At 32.7% G+C, this 23,054-nt stretch overlaps 2 protein-coding genes across 3 annotated transcripts in view; both read left to right on the forward strand.

Moving 5' to 3' along the window:
• Positions 1-894: 894 nt before the first annotated feature.
• On the forward strand, positions 895-4,755 carry LOC134714019 (protein O-mannose kinase-like). The gene is made up of 2 exons (XM_063575271.1): positions 895-1,173; positions 3,410-4,755. The coding sequence occupies exon 2, from the start codon at positions 3,672-3,674 to the stop codon at positions 4,677-4,679; it is 1,008 nt and encodes a 335-aa protein (XP_063431341.1). The 5' UTR covers positions 895-1,173; positions 3,410-3,671; the 3' UTR covers positions 4,680-4,755.
• A 10,565-nt stretch (positions 4,756-15,320) lies between these two features.
• The window catches only part of LOC134715600 (nucleoside diphosphate-linked moiety X motif 17-like), a 34,465-nt gene continuing 26,731 nt past the window's right edge, over positions 15,321-23,054 (forward strand). For both annotated transcript variants that reach the window (XM_063577886.1, XM_063577887.1), the window contains exons 1-3: positions 15,321-15,475; positions 20,560-20,682; positions 21,147-21,330. In XM_063577886.1, coding sequence (XP_063433956.1) covers positions 15,395-15,475; positions 20,560-20,682; positions 21,147-21,330 — 388 coding nt within the window. In that variant the 5' untranslated portion in view covers positions 15,321-15,394. The remainder of the gene's footprint in view (positions 15,476-20,559; positions 20,683-21,146; positions 21,331-23,054) is intronic.

The following is a 23,054-nucleotide window of genomic DNA, read 5'->3' on the forward strand; positions in this document are numbered from 1 at the left end:
TTCATTTTATTTCACTAACAATGATATTACTCATATTCCTTTAATTCTGAAAAGTCGATCTCCATCTTCACTGGCTACACTTATTCTTTTACTTCAAATTTATTTTTGACCACAATATTGAAAGCATTAGTATGGCCGGATCCAGCCATTTAAAAAAGGGGGGTCCCAACCCAGTACAAAATGGGGGGTCAACTATATGTCCCCATTCAAATGCATTGATCGTCCAAAAAAGGGGGGTTCCAACCCCCGGACCCCCCCTGGATCCGCCACTGATGGTTATGACATTACGTAATGATGTTTAGATATAACTCAATATGGAATAGTCATTACTGAATGATTTTTTGTTTTACATGAAATTGTATTTTTTATATGGTTTTCATATTACGTAATGTAAAAACAAAGATATCATCATGTAATAATAAAACTACATAACAACGTAATATTAGAGTTCCACATAAGACAGATGTGGCGTTCTATACATTAGATATCACGATAAATTCTTTTAAGGTATTTTATTTGCCAACGTCTAACAAAATCATTAAAATCATTAGCCGATCATATGTTTATTAGTTTATTCATCCCTCTACAACAAGTATGTATAGTAGTAGGAACTAAAGAAAGAAATTATTAAGATTTTGCCTTTGAAAGATAAACACATGTTGTCAATTAAAGTTGAAATATATTGAGAGAGACCAGCATGATTTTTTAACCTTCACACAAGTCTTGATTTTGATAATAAGAAAATAAAGAACGATTAAAATTATTATATTTTTTCTATTAAATATTGACTTTGTTATCAACTGCTATAGACAGATCAGCATATTTACATAATGATAAAAAGGTGTCACTGGCGTGATTTCTAAATATCAAAGTAATAAAGCATCAGATGGGTACTAAAATTCGAACAGAAGTAACATAAGAATCTATCCGGGTTTTTTTCAAAAGGAGGTTCCATTTTGTTTGTTCTGATCTGTATCTAGTCTGCATCTTATAACGTGTATTGAAACGATGAGAATGTTAGATATTTTACAATATATATGAAAACGTGTCGGATGTGACTGATTCTTTTATACCGATGCCAAAAGTAGAGAAAGTTTGCAAGAAAGATAGTTGTATAACACCGATTTCAAATTACCAAGACAGCATAAGATGTATGTTCACACTGATGTAAAGGTAAAGAAACCCATCTAGAAATATATGTAATTACAAGTATTTAGAGATGGAAAGAGAATTGGTCATCATTCAATCGGTTATTTAAAAAGACAAGAGAGGTTTTTTTTCAAGACGTACAAGATATTTGATCTCAAATCAAAGTAATTTAATTCCCGAACTATGAAAACGAAGACTAGTATCGGTGATTTTTTTTATCTAAAAGTAAAGAAATTTAATCACAATGGAAGTATCTCGTATTTGCACAAAAATAAAGAATCGGCTGTAGGTCAATGTGAATAGTACTTTATAAACTTGCGTGTACGAAGCGTTTTTCTGGATTGGCCTTCTTCAACAGCAATAAAATTAAAGAATATGAAAACTAGTGATGCCGTATTAATATGTTGGAATGTTATTGAATATAATAATATGCCGACCGTGTGAGGGCAGTAGAGCAGGTCAGTGTCTTTAAAAACTGACATCACCATCCATCTATGATCATCGATGTTAAACTTTGCCTGAGGAAGTTGGAACTTTAGTAACTTAGATTTTTTTAACCTATCAACGTTAAATTAAAAAGTAAAAATTCATTCAATTACTGAAACACTCTACTGATATACCCTCTGGAACTATCAGTTCTCTAGAAGGGGTATCAAATCAGTGATCGTTAATGAAAAAATTTAAAGCACTTTGGTGATTTGTGCGTACGAAGCGCATTTCAGAAGGGGAAAACAACAACAATATATTTCATATCAAATATTATTTCTTTGTAAATTAACTGATCGAAGATAAATAGGCTCATAATTGAGTACGCCAGACTAGCGTGTATTCTACATAAACAATTCAAAATCAAAGTCCTAATCAACTATGACGTTAAAACCAACAGGTAACAACATATTCCTTATGTAATGTCAAATCTGGCTGCGACCATATATGCCTGCTCGTGAACAGACTATAATATTATAATCTTAACTACCTTCTTTTTCATATCAATATTTTTTTTCTTTTAAAATTTAGCACTAGTATGTATGGTATGTTGAAAATCTAGATTCAGAATAATTTTTTGTCATCTGCTTGACTACATAATTTTAGTCGTGCGTTCAGTGAATATAAGGGTCGGTAAACTAAAACAGTGGAAAGACCAAATCAAATACTAACTTAAATTGAAGAACATTAAAACACTAAATTCCGAAAATATGTACCAAATACGATCAAGTCAATATATGTCTTGGGTAGAAAATCTTAGTGTTTTGAATAATTAAACCTTTTTCAAACAGTACATTTTAAGGTTGTGTTAGCTAAATGCCATTTCACATTATTTTTGTCAAATTGTGCTCGTAGAAAGGAGAATCTCAATTAATATAACCTCCGTGATCGAATGAAGTATATTACCAAATTGAATTATTTTTTATAATCCGAAAGACAATACATATGTGTTTACTTCAAAAAGAAATTAAGACAGCGTTCAATGGTGTCCTTTTTATATTTTTTTTGTTATAATTGCGGTTTGGGGATATCTTTAGGCTTTTACTAATGTGTTACATGTTTCAAAATGATTAAGCTATTTAATTATTACAACCTTTGCAACAGACATTAGCCACATTATGAAACACTGTTTTGACCCTGATGTGGAAAAATCAGGGGTGGGATTTTACTGCCTCTTATTTTATTTCTTTTATTGATCAATTGCACGTGTTTGCTTGTGGCATTTTTCAAGTTACTTTGATGACTCTTTTGTAGACGAAACAAGCGTGTGACAAACAAAATTTCAATCCTGATATCTTTGATGATTTTATTTACAACAACTGGATTGATGCCACTGCTTGGTGATGGTCTTCCAAGAGGGTATAACCAGCCCGGTTGTTCTCTGTTGACATGAACTATCGTTGATAAGGTCATAATTATAAAATAACTTTTAACAAAACTTTGAAATAGTTGAAATGTTAAAGATGTTCTACCCAAGGATTATAGTACCTTGGATGTATTTGGCAAAATCTTTTGGAATTTTGGGTCCTCTATGCTCTTGAAATTTGTACGGCATTTATCTGTATTTCATTTGAGCGTCACTGATGATTCTCATGTAGACGAAACTGGCGTCTGATGGACAACATTTTAATCCTGGCATTCATGATGAGTTTATTTGAATCTATAGTTACTTTAATTCCAAAATGGTAGTTATAGTATTGTTTAAATTATGCATGGTTTAATAATATTCATTGTTTTGTCTATCTATTTATATATTAAATTCATTCACTTGCAGGTAGAAAACCGACGTCGTTTTAAGTAAAGTTTTAACAGCAATAAAAAAGAAAGAAAGGATCGTTTTCTTACACCAATAAACAATAAACAAGGCAGAAGATATATAGAAAGAATGTGCATGGGCCAAATTGCCGCATACCAAAATTTAAAAAAGAAGATATTTCGGTCTGGCAACAAATGCAAAGGAATATAATCCAGTAGAATCATTCGAAGTTTCTTTATCAAACAATTTAGTTAGATAAACAAACGAGAAAATACGGAAAATGTTTCGCAGAATAAACAAAAATATGATGATCATAATAGTGCTCCAATTTGTACTCTTGGTACTGTATTACAATGTTCCAAATAACAAAGAAGCATACCCACGACATGAAACATATGAAGACGAAAACAAGTCCGATAAAAGTGCCTCAAAATATATATTTAATTGTACAAATATAAACAGCATTAGATTATTCAAGTATGATATTGGTGGAGGAATGTCAAAAACTATCGATATTGGTACCTTTGAAAGAGAAACGGTAGTGGTTAAAAGACTTTCACCACGTAAAAACCCTAAAGAAAGGGATGCACAGTTCAGAGAAGTGTTGTTTATGAAAGACATACTTATGCGAGACCAACTTGACCATCCATCAATTATAAAAATGTTAGGCTTTTGTGTGAATCATTTAAAGCACGATCTTGATATCTACCAAGGTTATCTCCCTTTTGGTGACATTTCTGCAGTGTATGAATTTGGCAAAGAGTTTAGAATTGCGGAAGCCAAATTTAGAATAGAGGAAAGACTCAATCATGCACTTGATATAGCTGATCTGATATCCTATTTGCATCATTCTCCGCTTGGATCTTTAAAACTTGTTGATTTTTTGCCATATGACCATTTCCTTATGGTCAAGGGTAAGATCAAATTGATTGATCTGGATTACATAAATAATGTAGAGCCCACGTGTTATTTTTCGTCTGGATGCTCTTATTATAATATCACATGTCAACCATTAAATAGTTACGAAATTCAATACACCAATTGTAAATCTACAAATAATTGCACAATTGGTGTGTGCAGAGGAACAAATCTAAAACATAACATGGCTAGATTTACCGAATCATTCTTCGCGCATCTCTTAAAACCGGAATTATATCCTTTAGATAAGCAAAAGAAACTAATACAATTATTACTACGTCTTGATAAACATGATATATACATTGATGATCTGCTAGATGAATTGAGAGGTATCAAGCAAACATTCCCGATATTTAAAGAGAATTTATAACATTCAATTAGACCAAAAAATGGCTGACCTGTCGTATGTACAGTGAAGAACACTATTGAATAAAGGTTGCATTACACCTACGTAGTAAAATGTTAGATGTGTGTCTTATATGTGTTGGTAATCGTTTAGTAGTATCCATATCTAAGCATCATAAAATTCTGTACAAACAACTGTCGGTTCATCTGCATGTTCTTCATTTAATTATCGATTAGATTGAGGAAAGTTTCGTTCGTAGTGGAAGAAGATCTATAGAACTAATTTTAAACTGTTTAAAAAAAAGGCCCCGATAAGACAATGTAAAACAATTCAAACGAGAAAACTAACGGCCTTATTTATATAAAAAAAAAATGAACGAAAAACAAATATGTAACACATAAACAAACGACAACCACTGAACTACAGGCTCCTGACTTGGGACAGACACATACATAAATAATGTGGCGGGGTTAAACATGTTACCGTGATCCCAACCCTCCCCTAACTTGGGACAGTGGTGTAACAGTACAACATAAGAACGAACTATAAAAATCAGTTGAAAACGTTTCTAAAAAAACTCTAAACATCTTCTGGATAATTTTAAATCTCGATCTATCTCTGGTCAATTCGATTAAAATCTTAGATTTTTCAGCCTTTTTAGTTTTAACCACCAGTCCTCGTGTCAAATTAAAAAATCGTCTAAAACGAATTACTCTACAATGCTTTTCAATACGAAAATTATAGCATACGCTATAGACAAATTGATTTGGGCTACAATGCGACAGAGGTTGTTAATAGTGAACGAAAATGTTAAGCATGCTACATCGAGGAAGAAATGATCAGTATGCTGAAGTTTCTTATTGACAACATATTTTAACAAATTGTCGGCATTCCTATGGAAACGAACTGTGCACCTCTCCTTGCTGACCGACATCTTCTTATTCTCAATTGAGTAGGAGTTCATTCACACACTTGTATAAAATAAGAAGATTGCACATTCAGATACATTGATGCTGTTCTTTCCATTCCAGAGTTGATAACTCTTACTCAAATTTTATAAAACGTCACCAGTGTCTGAGCAGAAAGTTGTAATGTCAAAGAAAGTCCCGTCCTTTTTCTAAAATAAAGTTCACCTGAAGATACCAAGACCTTGTTGATAAATATTCTATATCAACTTCATAATAATACATACAGTGAAGATTCTAGCTACTGACGTTGTTTTGCGTCTTAATTATGTGTTAAATACTGGCAACATTAGTATATATACATATCACAGTTGAAAAAGTGTTAGTTTTTATATATTTTTTTAACCTTAACAGTTTAGTTGATTTTTTGGTAATATCCTTTTGGCGTTGCTCGGTATTTGCAAATCCCGCCGTTGTGTTTTTGTGCTAAAGTCATTTTTTGTTTTGTGAAGAAGAAAAAAATCCATTTGAAGTTGTGATATTTTAAAATTTGGATATCGAAAAAGGAAAAAGGAAAAAGGAAATAACTTGTGTCTGTTGTGTTGTCATGCCATTTTGATTTTCTTTGTTGACATGGTTGATTGTTTTTATATTTATTAAGATTATAACACAATGTTGTGTGCCATAATTTATGACATTTTTACCTACTATGTCTGTTTGTTTTACTGTTACATTGTTGTCAATATAATGGATTTTTATGCAACTATCATACAACTGAGCAGTTCGGATGGCTTTAAAACCAGGTTTAACACGCCATTTTCTACGTAAGGAAATGTCAGGAATATGACAGTTGTATTCCATTTGTTTGATGTGTTTGTAGCGTTATTCAGTCGGTGACAATTCATGGTTCTTTTGTGCTGTTTTGTGTGCTGTCCTATTTTGTTTTACGTGTTCGTTTCAATTCTGTGGTTAGTCACCACTTCGGTGTTAACATGAACATCAATTGTATGGTCATTTTTTTTATAAATATACTGTTTGCGCGCAAAAGTAAGAATTGTTCTAAATACTAAGGATTTTCTTATCCCAGGCATAGATAACCTTATCCCTTATTGCACAGCCTTTAAGAATTTTGGGTCATCAATGGTCTTCAACTTTGTACTTGTTTGGCTTTCTTTTACTATTTTGATCTAAGCGTCACTGGTGAGTCTTATGTTTACGAAACGCGCGTATGGTGTATTAAATAATTAAGCCTCCAAACCCAGGTTCAAGCCACCATTTTTTTCTTAAAATGTCCTGTACCAAGTCAGGAAAATGGTAGTTGTTATCTTATAGTTCGTTTCTGTGTTTGTTACATTGTCGGTTTGGTTTTTTGTTGCACTACAGTGTTTGTTGTTTCGTTGTTTTCTTCTTATAGTTGATGTGTTTATCTTCCTTTCAGTTTGTAACCCAGATTTGTTTTCTCTCAATCGATTTATGACTTTCGAACAGCGGTATACTACTGTTGCCTTTATTTGAGATTTTGTCATTTTGAAGGGACTTACGTTTTTAATTTTCTTTTGAGTTACGTATTTTGGTTATTTTACTTTTTAATTCACCTGTGACCATGATTTCAAAATTGTGAATGACTGTCAGTATTCTGAACATTATTCGATCAATGAAGTGTATATACTTCTGGTTGATGGCAACATCGATTTAAATGATTTTCTATATCAGGGAATGTCTGTACAAAGTCATTAACATGACAATTGTATTCCATTCATTTATGTATTTGAGCTTTTGATTTTGCCATTTGAGAAGGGATTTTCTAATTTGAATGTTATTTGGAATTTGGTATTTTAATTTTGCTCTTTACATTTTTTACAAAAAAAATACTTAGATATTATCTGATGGTTGAAAACTCACCAAATTTGACAGGTTTAAAATTTTGAACGCCAGATGCATGTTCCGTCTACATAAGACTCATCGGAGTGGAGTTCGAATTTAAACAGTCGGACGGCCAAGGATTTGTATATTCTTGGGACGATTAAATCGATATAGGAAGTTGGAGACCTATAAAAACCTAAAATGTCCGACAATTCGTGTTAAAGACAAGACGACTAAGACAATCTAAACCTGGGGTTAGAAAACCCTTAGTGTTTCGATTAATTCAAAATGTCATATATTTTTAACTTTACATGAAATTAATATGTGAATATTTTATGACCACTGTTGGCCTAGAGATACTCTCTGTGACGAAACGTCTTCTGGGAGAGGCATCGATCCAGTGGTTGTAAATCCACATCAAAGATACCAGTGAATTATCAAAGACATTAATAAAATATATGCCATGTAATAAGATACCAAATGACCACAATAACTTCAAGAAGAGCCTTGACCTGTATAGAAAAGACCAAAAGATAACTTCAGGAAAATTAGTCCGATGATTTTGCAGACCGAACAGTTTTCTGAACTTTAAAAGCTGAATTTATCATCTAGCATAGTGTAATGTTCAGGCTCATACAGTGACCCTTTTTTTTTCTTTTTTCGTCAATAGCTTAATCTTGAAGTGTAGGTGAAAATTGTCTTTAAATGACATCAATTTACCTAAGTGTAGTAGAATTGCAAGGGATATCTTCAAGATCAATTCGATGAATATTAATTTGTACGCTGAAATTCGCAAAAAAAAATAATACCAGCAACATGGACCTCACAAAATCCTTGGGATCAACTCAGAGGACAATTGGTACATTTGTGCACAGTAACATTTCTGCAGTACGTGAATTTATGGCTTATATATCCTAATTGACACAATAATGCAAGTGCTAGTGTATCATGCCATGGTTTCCTTCAGAGTGAGTTACTGCTTATGAGGAAGCTATTACATAAAGGGTTCCTTGTGAATAATTTGAACCATCCACTCGAAAGTTTTATAACCAGGAAGATTTGGACTATTTGCGATTACAAATAAATTAAGATCAGACAATATATTTTAAGTGCTAAAGTGACAATTTATTAATCCGTCTATCTAACCTTTTATATTTCTTTGTGCTTTATTAATTCTATTGTTAAATATATGTTTGTCTTGATGGAAATCACTCTGACCATGACAAGTTAATCCGTTGGACACTAATCCTTTTCTATAGATACTGTTTATTATATATGCTTGTGTATGTCATTTTGTAGTCAGTTTAGATCTTAGGTCTGGTACTGTCCGGACCTTGCTAATAAAGTTTATAGTATTGGTATTCCGTCTTTGAATCACTATAACACGGAAAACGCCCGGTTATATATTGGTTGAGGTACCCGCGGCACGATTCTGAGCTAGTTCCCCCAAACTAGTAAATGGATACCTTCAGAAACAACACTATGGAAGGAACCTGGAATTACCAGCCTTGCAGAAATGGATACCCGTTTCCGATAACAAAAGAAGATACCTGTTTGGACTTTCTGTGCAAACATTGCGGTAAGACATTGAACGTTTTCACCTACCATCGATGTTATGCAGCTAACGCTCATTGTTACAAGTGCAGACATCATGGACATTTTGCCCGTATGTGTAGTTTTCACGTGAAGTCATGTGAAAACCCAAAACTGAGAAAGAAGTCAAAATCAAAAATTCAGAGAGACAGCGACCGCATGAGAACATTTATTGAGAAGAAACAAATGTCTCAATTTCCGTTTCAAGGACTCGAGGACAAGGAACTTTCCGTTTTTACGTGCTCCATACAAGATGAATCCGCTAAACAGAACCTGAAGAAGTTAAAAGTTTCTCACAGTAACTCGTTGAAAGAAATAGCTGTACTCAAAAGTGAAAATTCAAAATTGGATACCGTAAGAAAAGAAAATGTTATTTTAAAGAACAGTTTGGACAAAGTACATTTGGAACGTTTAGAACATGGCCGGATAATTCAAACGATAGAACATGAGTTAGCCGAACATAGAAGTAGAACTGAGCATTTGGAAAGAGTAGTAGTTCAACTGGAAGAGGAAAACCTAAATTTAACGAACTCCAGACAACGCTTAACAATGGAGTTCAAAAATACTGACTTGCAGTACACTCGCATCTTACATGATATGGAAGACGAAATTCAGAGACTTAAGGCAGAGAACGTAAACAGTAGACACGAGATTCAACATCTAGATATTAAACATTCAAACCGAGGTGCGCTTTCGACCTATGCAATTTGCTCGCGTGGCAATTCGCAGCAACGTCATCGGCGAGGAGGAGGATACCCACGACGATAACAAAATTATTTCGGCAAACTCGGAGACCGAGTTTAGGTGGAGTAGTGGCGAATATAACCAGGAAGATTTGGACTATTTGCGATTACAAATAAATTAAGATCAGACAATATATTTTAAGTGCTAAAGTGACAATTTATTAATCCGTCTATCTAACCTTTTATATTTCTTTGTGCTTTATTAATTCTATTGTTAAATATATGTTTGTCTTGATGGAAATCACTCTGACCATGACAAGTTAATCCGTTGGACACTAATCCTTTTCTATAGATACTGTTTTTTATATATGCTTGTGTATGTCATTTTGTAGTCAGTTTAGATCTTAGGTCTGGTACTGTCCGGACCTTGCTAATAAAGTTTAAAGTATTGGTATTCCGTCTTTGAATTACTATAACACGGAAAACGTCCGGTTATAGTTTTACGAACGCATCACCATCATGATTTGGTTGACCGCAATGAAATATCTGTGTCATAATGACCAAGGATATATTCAACCTGTCGATCTTATAATTCCGTCCTCTTTTCCTCAAATATAACATTGTCGAAAGCGATATATTCCCGATTTGTTCCTGCTTGAGCAACACGGCGAATGTATAGCAAGAATTGCTTACGTTTTCAGAGCACCTGCATGAGGTCACCACCAGTTTTGTCTTTGGTTTTCTTTGTAATGTTTTGTATATTGTGGTTTTTCTGTTCTTAGTTTTCATTTTTAGTCATTGCATTGTCTGTTTTTAGATTTATGATGATCGATAACCATATTGCTGTTTTCTCTCTTGTCATTCATTTCAGATATTAAAAACAATGATGACGTTCGTAACACGGCCGTAAAGATAATTGTAACTTCGTAACTTCATTATTGGACGTTTTTCCAGTCAATAGTTGACACTTATTGACTGAATCTGAAGGTAATTTACATTTTGTTGTAACTTAGGTAATATTAGTTATCTTGGTGTAATCAGGGGTGTACAGAATTTTACACCGTTGTTGAAAATTCTTACACCCTGAGGCGCAGCCGAATGGGTGTATGAATTTTCAACAACGGTGTAAAGAATGGGTGTATGAATTTTCAACAACGGTGTAAAATTCCGTACACCCCTGATTACACCAAGATAACGAATTTAGTTCTTATGAACAGTATGAACAATACCTTTACTCATTTTGAAACCAGGATGTAAAATTGTAAAAATGGTAATGAAAAATTTCCAGTGTAATATTTTTTCAATGTCCATGCTGCTGCACATTGTCAAATACTTTTTTACTTATTTTGGAAAAATTAGAAAAATTTTGTGTTCTTTTGAGTTAACCAAAAAAAATTTTTTTGCATTTTGCATTTTCTAATTATTGTTTATTTTCTTAATTTTCATTTTTTTTCTTTATTTTGGCCAAATTTTATATTTTAAATTTTTTTGGCAAAATTTCATTTTATTTTTAAATTTGGCAAAATTTTATTTATTCCCGGGTAAACCAGGGTGGGGTGTTATTTACACCGGGGTAGTCAACCAATCAGATTGCAGTATTTTTGCTGCATAAGAAATAACAACTGTTGCATGCTTGTGGGACAAGAAATTTGTTATTCATGATCCGCAAAACAGTATGGCATATTATGGTGTCTACATTTCACAACTTGAACGATTCGTTATAATATGTTCAAGATAAATTAATGAAGCGGTCCTTAATGAAGGTCGCAATGCAGTAACTCTACACTGTCAAAGTCATATATTACCTTGAAAATATTTACAGTCATTGTAAATATAATATTTCCCTTTTTTATCAGATTGTAGTTCTACCATATAATCATATGATACGTGTTCAGAAAATGCCAATATAATACAATTTGACGCAAGTTGTATTAATATATATATATACGACTAAATTTACCAATCTTAATTTAAGACAACCTTCATCCGATTAGTTTTGCAGATAACATTATTTAAGGGGTATAATTCATACGTCACAGTAGTTAATGAAATTCATCTTTGTCAGAACTTAACAAAGTGACATTTCCTGTTCTTTTTTGATATACCAGATGTCGCTATATATAAAAAAGAAGATGTGGTATGATTGCCAAGGAGACAACTGTCCACAAGACACCAAAATGACACAGACATTAACAACTATAGGTCACCGTACGGCCTTCAACAATAAGCAAAGCCCATACCGCATTGTCAGCTATAAAAGGCCCCGATAAGACAATGTAAAACAATTCAAACGAGAAAACTAACGGCCTTATTTATATAAAAAAAAATGAACGAAAAACAAATGTATAACACATAAACAAACGACAACCACTGAATAACAGGCCCCTGACTTGGGACAGGCACAGACATAAATAATGTGGCGGGGTTAAACATGTTAGCGGAATCCCAACCCTCCCCTAACCTGGGACAGTGGTATAACAGTTCAACATAAAAACGAACTATAAAAATCAGTTGAAAAAGGTTTAACTCATCAGATGGACAAAAATACAAGTGAACGTGGCCGGGTACTTATACATCCCGACACAATGAACAGATCTGAGAGTACTCGCAGTTATCTGACAGCTAGTTCAAAACAACTAACAACTAATAAAAAAATCATGCTTCTAAGACTCAACTATGTTTTCTATACAAATGTTTGCTTTTTGTTTTATTTGATAAGATATTTACTTTATAAACATAAATATTATTAAGAAGCAGCTACCACAGGGATGATAAGCGGTATTTAGCAGAACAAGGTTTTGGTTGTCGTGGATATAAACAAAAAACGCCCATTGTTCAGCATTGATATAGTTATGGTAAAAAGAGGTAGATGTAAAAATTTCCTAGTATATTAGATACCATCATTTTTTTTGACAATTTAAATCTTATTACAATTTAGATTTATCGAAACAAACAGGCTCGTGTACATACTATATGATATGAGCAGAACGAAATCAGAGATATTTTAATAAGAGTGTTCCAATTTAGAATTTTGGTTAGTGGAGGGCAAATCTATCAAAAATGATACTTTAATAGTACGACTGTACACTATAAAAGTTCTTGGTTTAATGCAACCAAAATCATAATTTCCTGATTTAAATCCATCTTGCCACCTTAGAGTGTCCAATAGATAGTTGGCCACGTTGAAAATCTACAAACACGTTCCTCAAAGAGTGAACTGCATTGATGATTTATGCTGCGGCACAATTCACTACACGGAAGTGTTCTACGCGACGTATACAACTGTTTATTTACAACTAGAAATTTGTTGCAGCATTTGATTATCCTTCCGAAGCACCTGGGTGGTGTTCAAATTGCTCACTGACATGCAGCATATAAGCTTACACATTCTATGAGTTGTTTTAGAGACGGGTGTTAGTCTTTTCGCCCTATTTCTTTTTAATTTTAATGTTGTCGGCTTCTATTTCTATCATATCATACCATACTATCTCTATTGAAATATCTTATTCCCAGAGGTACAATATACTGGGGAGTAAAGTCAAAAAGAAATGAAATTGCACGACCACTTTAAACCGTTGACGTTAATCTGGTTGTGATTGAGTTAGGACTAAAGTAGATTGTAACATAAATTGGATTTTTTCCTTTGATGTTTTTATTAAATAATTTGCTTAAAAAGTGTGGTGAGGGAAAACCATGGTATATTATATGCAAATTTATGTTGTACCATACTTTGCTAATTAAATATGCAACTCAACTAGAATCCAAAGGAAAAAAGGAGGAGCTTCAGCCATGGTATAACATATTCATTTTCATGTTATTCCATGACTGAAGCTCCACCTTTTTTATTAAATGTATCCGCCTCTAAAATATTAAGGAAACTGGAAAACGTACTAAAAGGTCAAGATCTTCATTTGTTTTCATTTTATAAGAAAAAGCAATAAATTATGTGTACCACATTTTAAGAAACCTTTTTCAAACTATATAGGATTGTTACGAACTCCATTAATTTTGGAAACAATTAGTAAATGTCCTTCTTTCAGTTTTGAAAAATATAAAATGTAAAGCTATCATTTCCTTTACGAAAATTAAATTAAATTTTGATTTAAAAAGCGGGTATCTATACAAAAAGTAATTAATACCGGCTACAAATATCTGTGACAAAAACATGAATTGTTTTTTGCGATCTATTAGGGGGAGGTACACTATCTGAATCCGCCACTGTTTAAAAACATTGTGTTTAACTTTTATCATTAAAATTGTGGTTTGATAAATAATTTAATAATCGAATTAATAAAATAACGGAAGAAAAGCATTTTTCAATTAGATGAAAATTCTGTAAAATATGATTAATTTGTATGATAGAAATTGAGAACAAAGAAAAGAAACCAATTCTTACCGTCATTAGAATAATTGTTTAATCCTTGTCACTGGAATCCGACATTTTTGTTTACCTCAGTCTGATGACATTATGAAATTCCTGTGCATACAATCATACACGGGGCGCAAAAATAAAAAAAAATCATTTCCTTTACTTTCTGCAAATTCAGTGATTCATACATGCAATACACAGACGATCATATACGTAGCGCAAAAGTGACTTGCGCGAGCTTCCATTTCATTGGATAAAACTGTAACGTGATCAATTTCCAATATAAGTTGAAGGTCTTGAAGCTGTCAATCATTTTATTTATATTACAAATTTTATATACCATGTGTCTTACTCATTAACATATTTAAACAAACTCATCCTTCGGATTCGTTTGTTTAAATATGTTAACTCGTAAAAACCATGGTATATATAGTACTTACTGAATGACATATTCTCAGAATTGAGCGACTTATAAAAATAAAATAAGTCTTTCTTCTTTGTCGGAAAAATGTTTTAGTCCGATTCTTATACGGCAACAATTTCAATAAAATATGACTTTTATACGGTACGCTTTAAAATTTGACTTGCGAGTCAAGGAGTAGAATCGGATTACTATCCAAGATAACACATTTTATAGTATCTATCTACGTTGGTGCTTAACTTGAACGCTATAAATAGTTTATAGTAGGGATCTATACCATTATTATTAGAAATAACAACGGATACACTTTATTTCATCTGATGATGATACCAATTTTGCATAAGAAAAATACTAGCCTGTGAAATCATGTCAATACTATAGACACTTTTTTTTTTTATAGCACACCAACCGTAATTACAAACAAAATGATTTGCAATTTCAATTAAATTATACAGAAGTCAATATGTACCCATACATGACTGAATTATTACAGTAATCATTGAAATGATTTAAAGGATGGTCTCCTAGGTTTGTGTGGGTGTTTGCCTGTTTTTGTCTCAATCGAATATGTATCACCTCGGAATCGTGCCAAAAAATATGAGTCATTTTAATTTATATTTTACTGATTGGTTGACATTTCTAGAAGAAGAAACAAATACAAGCTTCCAATAAAATATAGCCAATAGGTCAATATGTTTGCTGAGAAAATATTAAATTTGAGAAAAGTGTATTTTCATACCCAGTAAGTGCTGCAGTATAACTTAACATTTTACGGATTCTCTTCGTCGACAGTCCGTTACCGATATTTCCATTCCCGCGGTATTTTAACAAGGGACATAACTTTATTGTTTTGGAAACTTTTGTCTCACCACACGATTTGGGAGTTGATTTGTACGTGAATACTTATGGCATCTTCAAAAAGAGTACTCGTTCATGTTCAGAGAAAAGGAATAGACAACAAGCCATTTATTGCCAGATTCACTCAGGTTTAATGATTACCTCAATTAATTTTACAAATAATGAAAATTATATATACATTTTTTTGTAGATTTATAGTTGACTGCACAAGCACTTGTTTTGTTAGATATATGGCCCAAATAAATGTGTAACAGATTAAGTTATTATCCGAGCATGTAACCATTTCACCAGTATGTAACTTCAATGGAGGCCACACAACAAGGTTATTCATATCGGGTACACAATGCCACAGTGTATTTCCTAGGATCACTATACAAATCCTTGGTATGCCTTATACAGTTATGTTGTTTCATGCAACATGTATATATAGTAAACCCTCTCCTTGTGGAAATACAGAGGAAGGAGCCTCTACCATTGCACGAAACAAATGTTTGTGGTTACTGCAATAAAACAACACATAAACTTAAGAAACATGTAGATGGTTCCAGTGCATGAGCAGTGGCGTAGCTGGGTAATTTTTACGTGTACGCCCGAACCTTGGCGACCGCTCAATCTAAAGCACCTGCTGGTAGTGGGTTCGAACGGGACGAATTAAGCCCCCGAAAGCTTTCGAGAATGAGATACCGTTATGATTCCTGTCAGTAAAAAATCATTGATAGCAACATACTTTTGAATCCAATTGGTTTATTTGTTTTGGTTAAATTTTGTTACATCACGGTTAACTTATTCATCGTGTTAAACTGGAAGCTAGCCTAATGGTCATTTGTTTGAGAGAAAACGTCCAAACCAATATTACTTTTAAATAAGTTTAAAGGGTGCCGTGAGTGAGTATACAATCGACAAAAGCACATTTAACTCAAAAATAAATATTTCTAAGAGATGCAATAGAAAAAAATTGAAACACCTAGGATTTCGTCCCACAAAAAGTGAGTCAATTTATCATTCCTTTAAAGGGATTTAAAAAAAATCTAAAATTTTCTTTTGATATTTTTTTCTTGATCTGGAATATTTCACTACAATCTCTGAAGGTTTATAAATTAAGCATGTACAACAATTAATTGCGTAAAGAAGAGTCCGGCTATCTGTCTATCAGAAAAGAACAGAAAAACGAACGAAAACAAATGCTATCAAAATTTTAGCTTTAGACATTAGTCATAGAAAAACTGCTTCTTCAGCATTTTCATAAAATTCGATGAAGGTTCGACAAGTAGTTAATGTATTGAGAAATAGCAAAATGTAAGCCTAAACTGTGACCACTTATTAATTGCAGAAAGAAATACATTTTGTCTTAAAATGCGGGAAAATTAAAGATATAATTGCTTTATCATATTGATCTGAATATACTCTTTTGATCATAAACAGTTTCTGTCCAACTTTCGTAAAATTTCACGGAGAGTCATACATAAGACTTTATCCAACTTCGGAACCTGTATATTGACGCCGCTTTGTCTTGCTTTTGGGACATAAATCACAGGCTCGACAAAAAATACAAACAGCATATCGAATCTGAGCAGATAGTGAATTGCTTTAAATATAAGAAAAGTACGTAGAATTCATAGCAGATTCAGACTTTTACAAAACAATCGAACACATATATTAGATGATCTATTTGAGTAAATTTAGTCCCTTTTTATTCAAAATTACAATCCATTGAAAAAAGAAGCACAAGGTTGGTGTGCTTTTGACCAGTTTTTCTTTTTTTATGTAGATTATTTATTTTATTTTCAAAATTCAAGTGTACGCCCGGGCGTTTTGACGTAAACGTAGCTACGCGCATGATGAATGTCATGTTTTTATCATCACAATTAATCTGCCAAATCCGTTAAAGTAATATGTTTGATTCATGGCAATCAAAAAAGATGCAAAACAGATACATGTACATCAGTGTTCTAGCTACAAAGTTTGAACAGGGCGCAGCGCCCACCCTTTTTTTATTGACGCCCACGGCGTGCCTTTTTCTGCCATCCCTCTGGCGCCCTGCCGTTTTAAATCGGCAATTTCTGCCTTTGAAATAGCAATAAATTTGTAATTTTTCCATGAGCAAGAAGTTCAGCTACCTTTGCAAACTGTCAAATTAAGTAACCCATTAAGTGCATGGCTTCTGACAGCTTTGGTGTCAAACACATTGTAAATTAACTTAGCTTTAGGTCATACATAATCAGGGCCCTAACTTCATTGAGGCAAATGAGGCAAATGCCTCATGTTAGAAATTAACACATAAAAAAACTGAAACAAAAGATTATCTTAATATCAAATTGTTTTCACGGAAAGTGTCTAGCAAGAAGCTTTTAGTTTTCAAAGTTGATAGTCTAGCTATTGTTTGTACTTTTGTGTCCCGGGTTTGTCTTTTGTTCATTTATTGTCCTACTTTATGACTTTAGTCTGAGTGTTGATTTTCATTTGTAAACGTGTGGTTTTGCAATGTTGCATGCCCACTGATGTCCAGATATTGTGCGAGAGAATATTTTAAGAATAGACAATGCTACAAGACACAGAAAAAAATGGTTGTTTGTGAATGGAAAATTGAACTTGATATCATGCATGGAAAGAATACAAAACTGACTTTTTTTTGTAGATAAAACGAGAGAGCTGACATGGTTTAAATTAAAGTAATTAAATAATTTGAAAAAAAAACAATAATGTATTGCTATATGACCTTTAACATTGAAGGGTTAAACTTGCATTCAGTCATGTTCAGACCCTTTAACAGAAAATAAAGAAATATGGAGTAAATGTGCACGAAACCTTATCACACACAAAGTCCATGCATAGAAAAAATACTTATGTTCAATGGTCAAAGTTGCTGGAGGTTCTTCAACAATAAAAGAATCATCAATACCAAGATGGTCCCTAGTGTCGACTTAAGCAGTACTAGTACTTAAAGTATAATACTGCACTGTCATGACTGTCACTGTATTTAAATCTAGTCATAAAAAAATCACCAAAGTCTAAGCACAATACAAGACGAAAACAGACAGACAGACTTATCCTACATATCGGTCTTTTAATGTTGTCCGTAAAACGTAAAAGTCTTAAATTATAATGAACCTATGTTTTTTGCTTTGAGACCAGAATTTTTTGGAAAAAAAATGGCTAAAAATTAATTGCGTTTCAATGTCAAAAAGAGTCTGGGAAATGCTCAGAATGCACGTTTTACGTTATTTTTCTCAGAGCTTTTTTTTTGCCTCTCTCTGCTCAGCGAATATATTTTGCCTCATTAATAGGAGAGGCTAGTTACATCCCTGATAATTTGTGTATATCAACAAAATGAGTTACTTCCCCTTATTTATCACCTGTTCACAATATATTTCATATTCCTTAAATTTATGTTTCTTTTCGAAAAAGGATTAAATATAAAATTAATTTAAATAATGCAAATGCGTATTAGAATATTAATTTATTAACTGATCTATAAAGTGCAATGAAGTATAAAAAATTCACAACATCTGTTTACATACTTGGTGAGACTGATATTGTAACAGTTACTATATAATATGAAGGAAACAGCTTCCTAAAAGGGTCTCAGCATCATGACCATAGATTTATGATGTCACCCATATAAAATTGAGCCAAAAGTATGGAAATATATTACTCCATTTTAACTGAAACTTAAATTTACAAGTATCACTGAATGCATAATAAAAGTTATTTGCTAATTAATTATGTGGCTTAAATATTTGCCTTTTTGGAAAGATTGGAACTTGTTCTAAATCTTGCCTTAGGCACTGACCTTCCTAACAACAGGACAGGTTAGCTACTATTACTGCATGTATTAATTCACACTGAAATACAGTTCCCTATAGTTCTCATGTATGTGCACATAATACACATATTAACTGTGAAAAATGGGTATATTTTTGGAGCAGTTCGTTCAAGAATGTATGTAATTAAGGTGTGTTGATGTGCAGGCTTTTTTTAAAACATTTTGATTAGGTAATTGAGTATTGATACACTACTAGTATGATTGACAACTGTCATTATCACTAAATGATCAGGGACAAGGTGGACCTTGAATTACAATGCCCCAACTCCTAAACTGTCAATCAAATTGACCAACTTACTTATAAACCTCGGTGTTACATAATTATACAGACCCAATATACATCTGAATACACAAATATTTGACCTCATAATTGAATACACAAATGTATATATTAGATGTTTGATATATAAGGATGATAGATTTATTTATTGCCTATTACTTTTGATCTACATTACATAAAGTGATTCTGTAAACTATGTCTGAAAGATAAATGATTAATTAAAGATTAACACGAAAATTTTCATAAGATGTGAATATATATTTTTGCTATCAAGAAAATCTGCATTTCAATAAAATAAGTTTCTTAATTTGTTTAAGTTGAAAAAGTACATTTTCAATGCCCTGTGCTGAAAAAAATACTTTATAAATTGATCAAAAGGCACTCTATAACTTTTAATCTTCAATGTCATATAACCTATGTTTTAACTAACAAAATGCCCCAAAACAACATTTTAAGATTATTTTTGTTGACACTTTAAAGTTCTTAGCTGTTGGTTTAGAACTTATGTCTTAATACAAGAAATTGGTAACATTTAATAGAACAATTTTTGATATTTAATTTTTTTTAAAACATGTTCAAAACAGGCAACATTATTTAAATAAGAAATAAACTGCAGTTGAAATGAAATTATGCAAATTCAGAGACCCATATTATGTAATTTGAGCTCATTTTATCTTCATACTAGAAAAGCACTTTTATTCCTGCTAGAGACCTGCTGTTAATTCAATTTTCAGCAATACTGTTTTATTAATGCTCTGTTGTCCCCACCATACCCTAATTTGAAATTATTCAAACTGCTCTTCCAATCTTTCCACAGGTGCTATCCAGCACTTTGATTTTCTGTGACATGAATTAATGCGTAAAATTGACCTTTTTTCAAAAACATTTACGTGTAAAATTGCCTTTTTTCTGACTAGGACCCTTCCCTTTTCAAATCCTGGCCAGAACACTGTGTAACATTTACATTGAAATAAAAAAATATTAAAAAGAAAGCTTTATCTTGGAGTCAACATGGTATACAAAAACCAGGATGAAAAGTCATGGTTTATTGAGCTTTTAAAGAAAAAAATAAATGAATTGATATATAATATGTGTTGTTGTTGTTGTAGTGCATAGTTGATTACTTTGAAACTGACAAAACCAAGCTGACCACTCTTCTGTGTCCACTTTTGGTCAACAATCAACTTATAATTACAGACAAATCAGATACTGTCCAACCAGTTAAAATACAGGTAATAAGACTTTAGCATTCTATTAAAAGGCAAACTCATTTACTTTTGGAATTTATCAATAACTCATAATTAAAAGAGACAAAAGATACCAAAAGGACAATCTTTTGTATAGCAAAATCTACATTCTAGAAAAACTACATAAAAAATGAAAGACTGCGGTACATTTTACAACAACTTCACTTAAACTAAGGGTGATCAGTTATTAATTCACATGTGGCACCGTTCATATTGCTTCTTGCAATGATGAATTCAATGACATGTCTCAATCAGGGATGTCTCAATCAGTGAAGAGATGAGAAGATTGTGTCTAGGAAAATTTAAAAACGGTATAATATGTCTGTGGTCATTTGGACACAGCTGATATTCCGTAAAGCTCATGTTTAGTGCCACATTTCTTAATGACATACATGTAAGAATAACAATAATATGAAAATTAACTTGATACCAAATTTTCTATTTTACAGCATCCTTCATTTTGTCCCATCAGAAATTTATCTCCTTTAGAGGACAGCAGACTGCCAGAAGATACAAAAAACAGAGGAATTGATGTTGGTGCAGCAGTAATCTTAGAGTCAGCTGATGGTCAAATTCTATTGACTCGTAGATCTAAGGCACTGCGAACATTTCCAGGTGTATGGGTTCCTCCAGGTAATGAATTTATTGTAGATAGTATTTTCAACCCGAAAAAAAACACATAAAAAAATAAAACACATTTATAGATATAAGAAGATGTGGTATCAGTGCCAATGAGACAACTCTCCCTCCAAGTCACAGTTTGTAAAAGTAAACCATTTTGAGGCCTTATATAGCTGACTATACGGTATGGGCTCTGCCCATTGTTGAAGGTGGTACAGTAACCTCTTGTTGTTAAATTCTGTGTCATTTTGGTCTCTTGTGGAGAGTTGTCTCATTTGGCAATCATACCACATCTTCTTTTTTACATTATAGGTCACAGTACTGTCTTCAACATGGAGCCTTGGCTCACACAGAACTGCACACATGTATGCCATATAGATGTTTTTACACTTGTATGTAAACTTGTCCAGCAATGTCTTGTCTCAACTTGTATGAAGATCCTGTCTTTCAAAAGCACATCTCTGAGTAAAGATAATGGTGTTTTTAACACCCACTAAAAAAAAATTACCCTATTTATATTCAGGCATATCACAATTTCAAAAATTTGATCAATGTCATAACTGAAAATTGGTTGTTGCTTGAGGTCAGATGGTTACACATTGTTTTAGAAACAGATCTAAGGTCATTGGAAGTCAAAATTCAGCTAAATAGTATACCAAAAAATATAAACTTTTCCTACTGACAGACATATTATAATTGTTGACATGTTAGAAATACAAATCTTGGAAATTGGCTAAATTTATGATTCAATAAGATATTTTTATTAACCAATCATGGTGCCCCAAATTTGAGCTATACAATCAAATGGATTACAAAATAAAGCACAGAAAATGATTAGAATGGTTAGAATGATTAAAGTACATTTAAACAAAAAAAACATGAATACACATTCACACTAATTAACCTGATTATAAACCAAGTTATTGACAAAACAAAGTTATTTTGGGTGCCACTGTGACCTGGAGAAATTACATAATTTTTATAGTTCTAGGTCTATGGGAGACAACTCCTGATCGATTTTATTACATATATATATATAATTTTGTTTTTCTACTTTTTAGCTCACCAGGCCCGAAGGGCCAAGTGAGCTTTTCCCATCACTTTGCGTCCGTTGTCCGTCGTCCGTCGTCTGTCGTCGTCCGTCGTCGTTAACTTTTACAAAAATCTTCTCCTCTGAAACTACTGGGCCAAATCAAACCAAACTTGGCCACAATCATCATTGGGGTATCTAGTTTAAAAAATGTGTGGCGTGACCCGGTCAACCAACCAAGATGGCCGCCACGGCTAAAAATAGAACATAGGGGTAAAATGCAGTTTTTGGCTTATAACTCAAAAACCAAAGCATTTTGAGGAAATCTGACATGGGATAAAAATGTTTATCAGGTCAAGAACTATCTGCCCTGAAATTTTCAAATGAATTGGTCAATCGGTTGTTGGGTTGCTGCCCCTGAATTGGTAATTTTGAAGAAATTTTGCTGTTTTTGGTTATTATCTTGAATATTATTATAGTAAGAGATAAACTGTAAACAGCAATAATGTTCAGCAAAGTAAGATCTACAAATAAGTCAACATGACCAAAATGGTCAGTTGACCCGTTTAGGAGTTATTGCCCTTTATAGTCAATTTTTAACCATTTTTCGTTAATTAAAGCAATCTTTTACAAAAATCTTCTCCTCTGAAACTACTTGGCCAAATTAATCCAAACTTGGCCACAATCATCTTTGGGGTATCTAGTT

The sequence above is a fragment of the Mytilus trossulus genome, chromosome 4 (genome assembly GCF_036588685.1).
Source record: "Mytilus trossulus isolate FHL-02 chromosome 4, PNRI_Mtr1.1.1.hap1, whole genome shotgun sequence".
Taxonomy (NCBI): Eukaryota; Metazoa; Mollusca; class Bivalvia; order Mytilida; family Mytilidae; genus Mytilus; species Mytilus trossulus.

Excerpts from the sequence above, each read along its gene's own strand:
- LOC134714019 (XM_063575271.1), top strand. The coding sequence starts at position 3,672 with ATGTTTCGCAGAATAAACAAAAATATGATGATCATAATAGTGCTCCAA.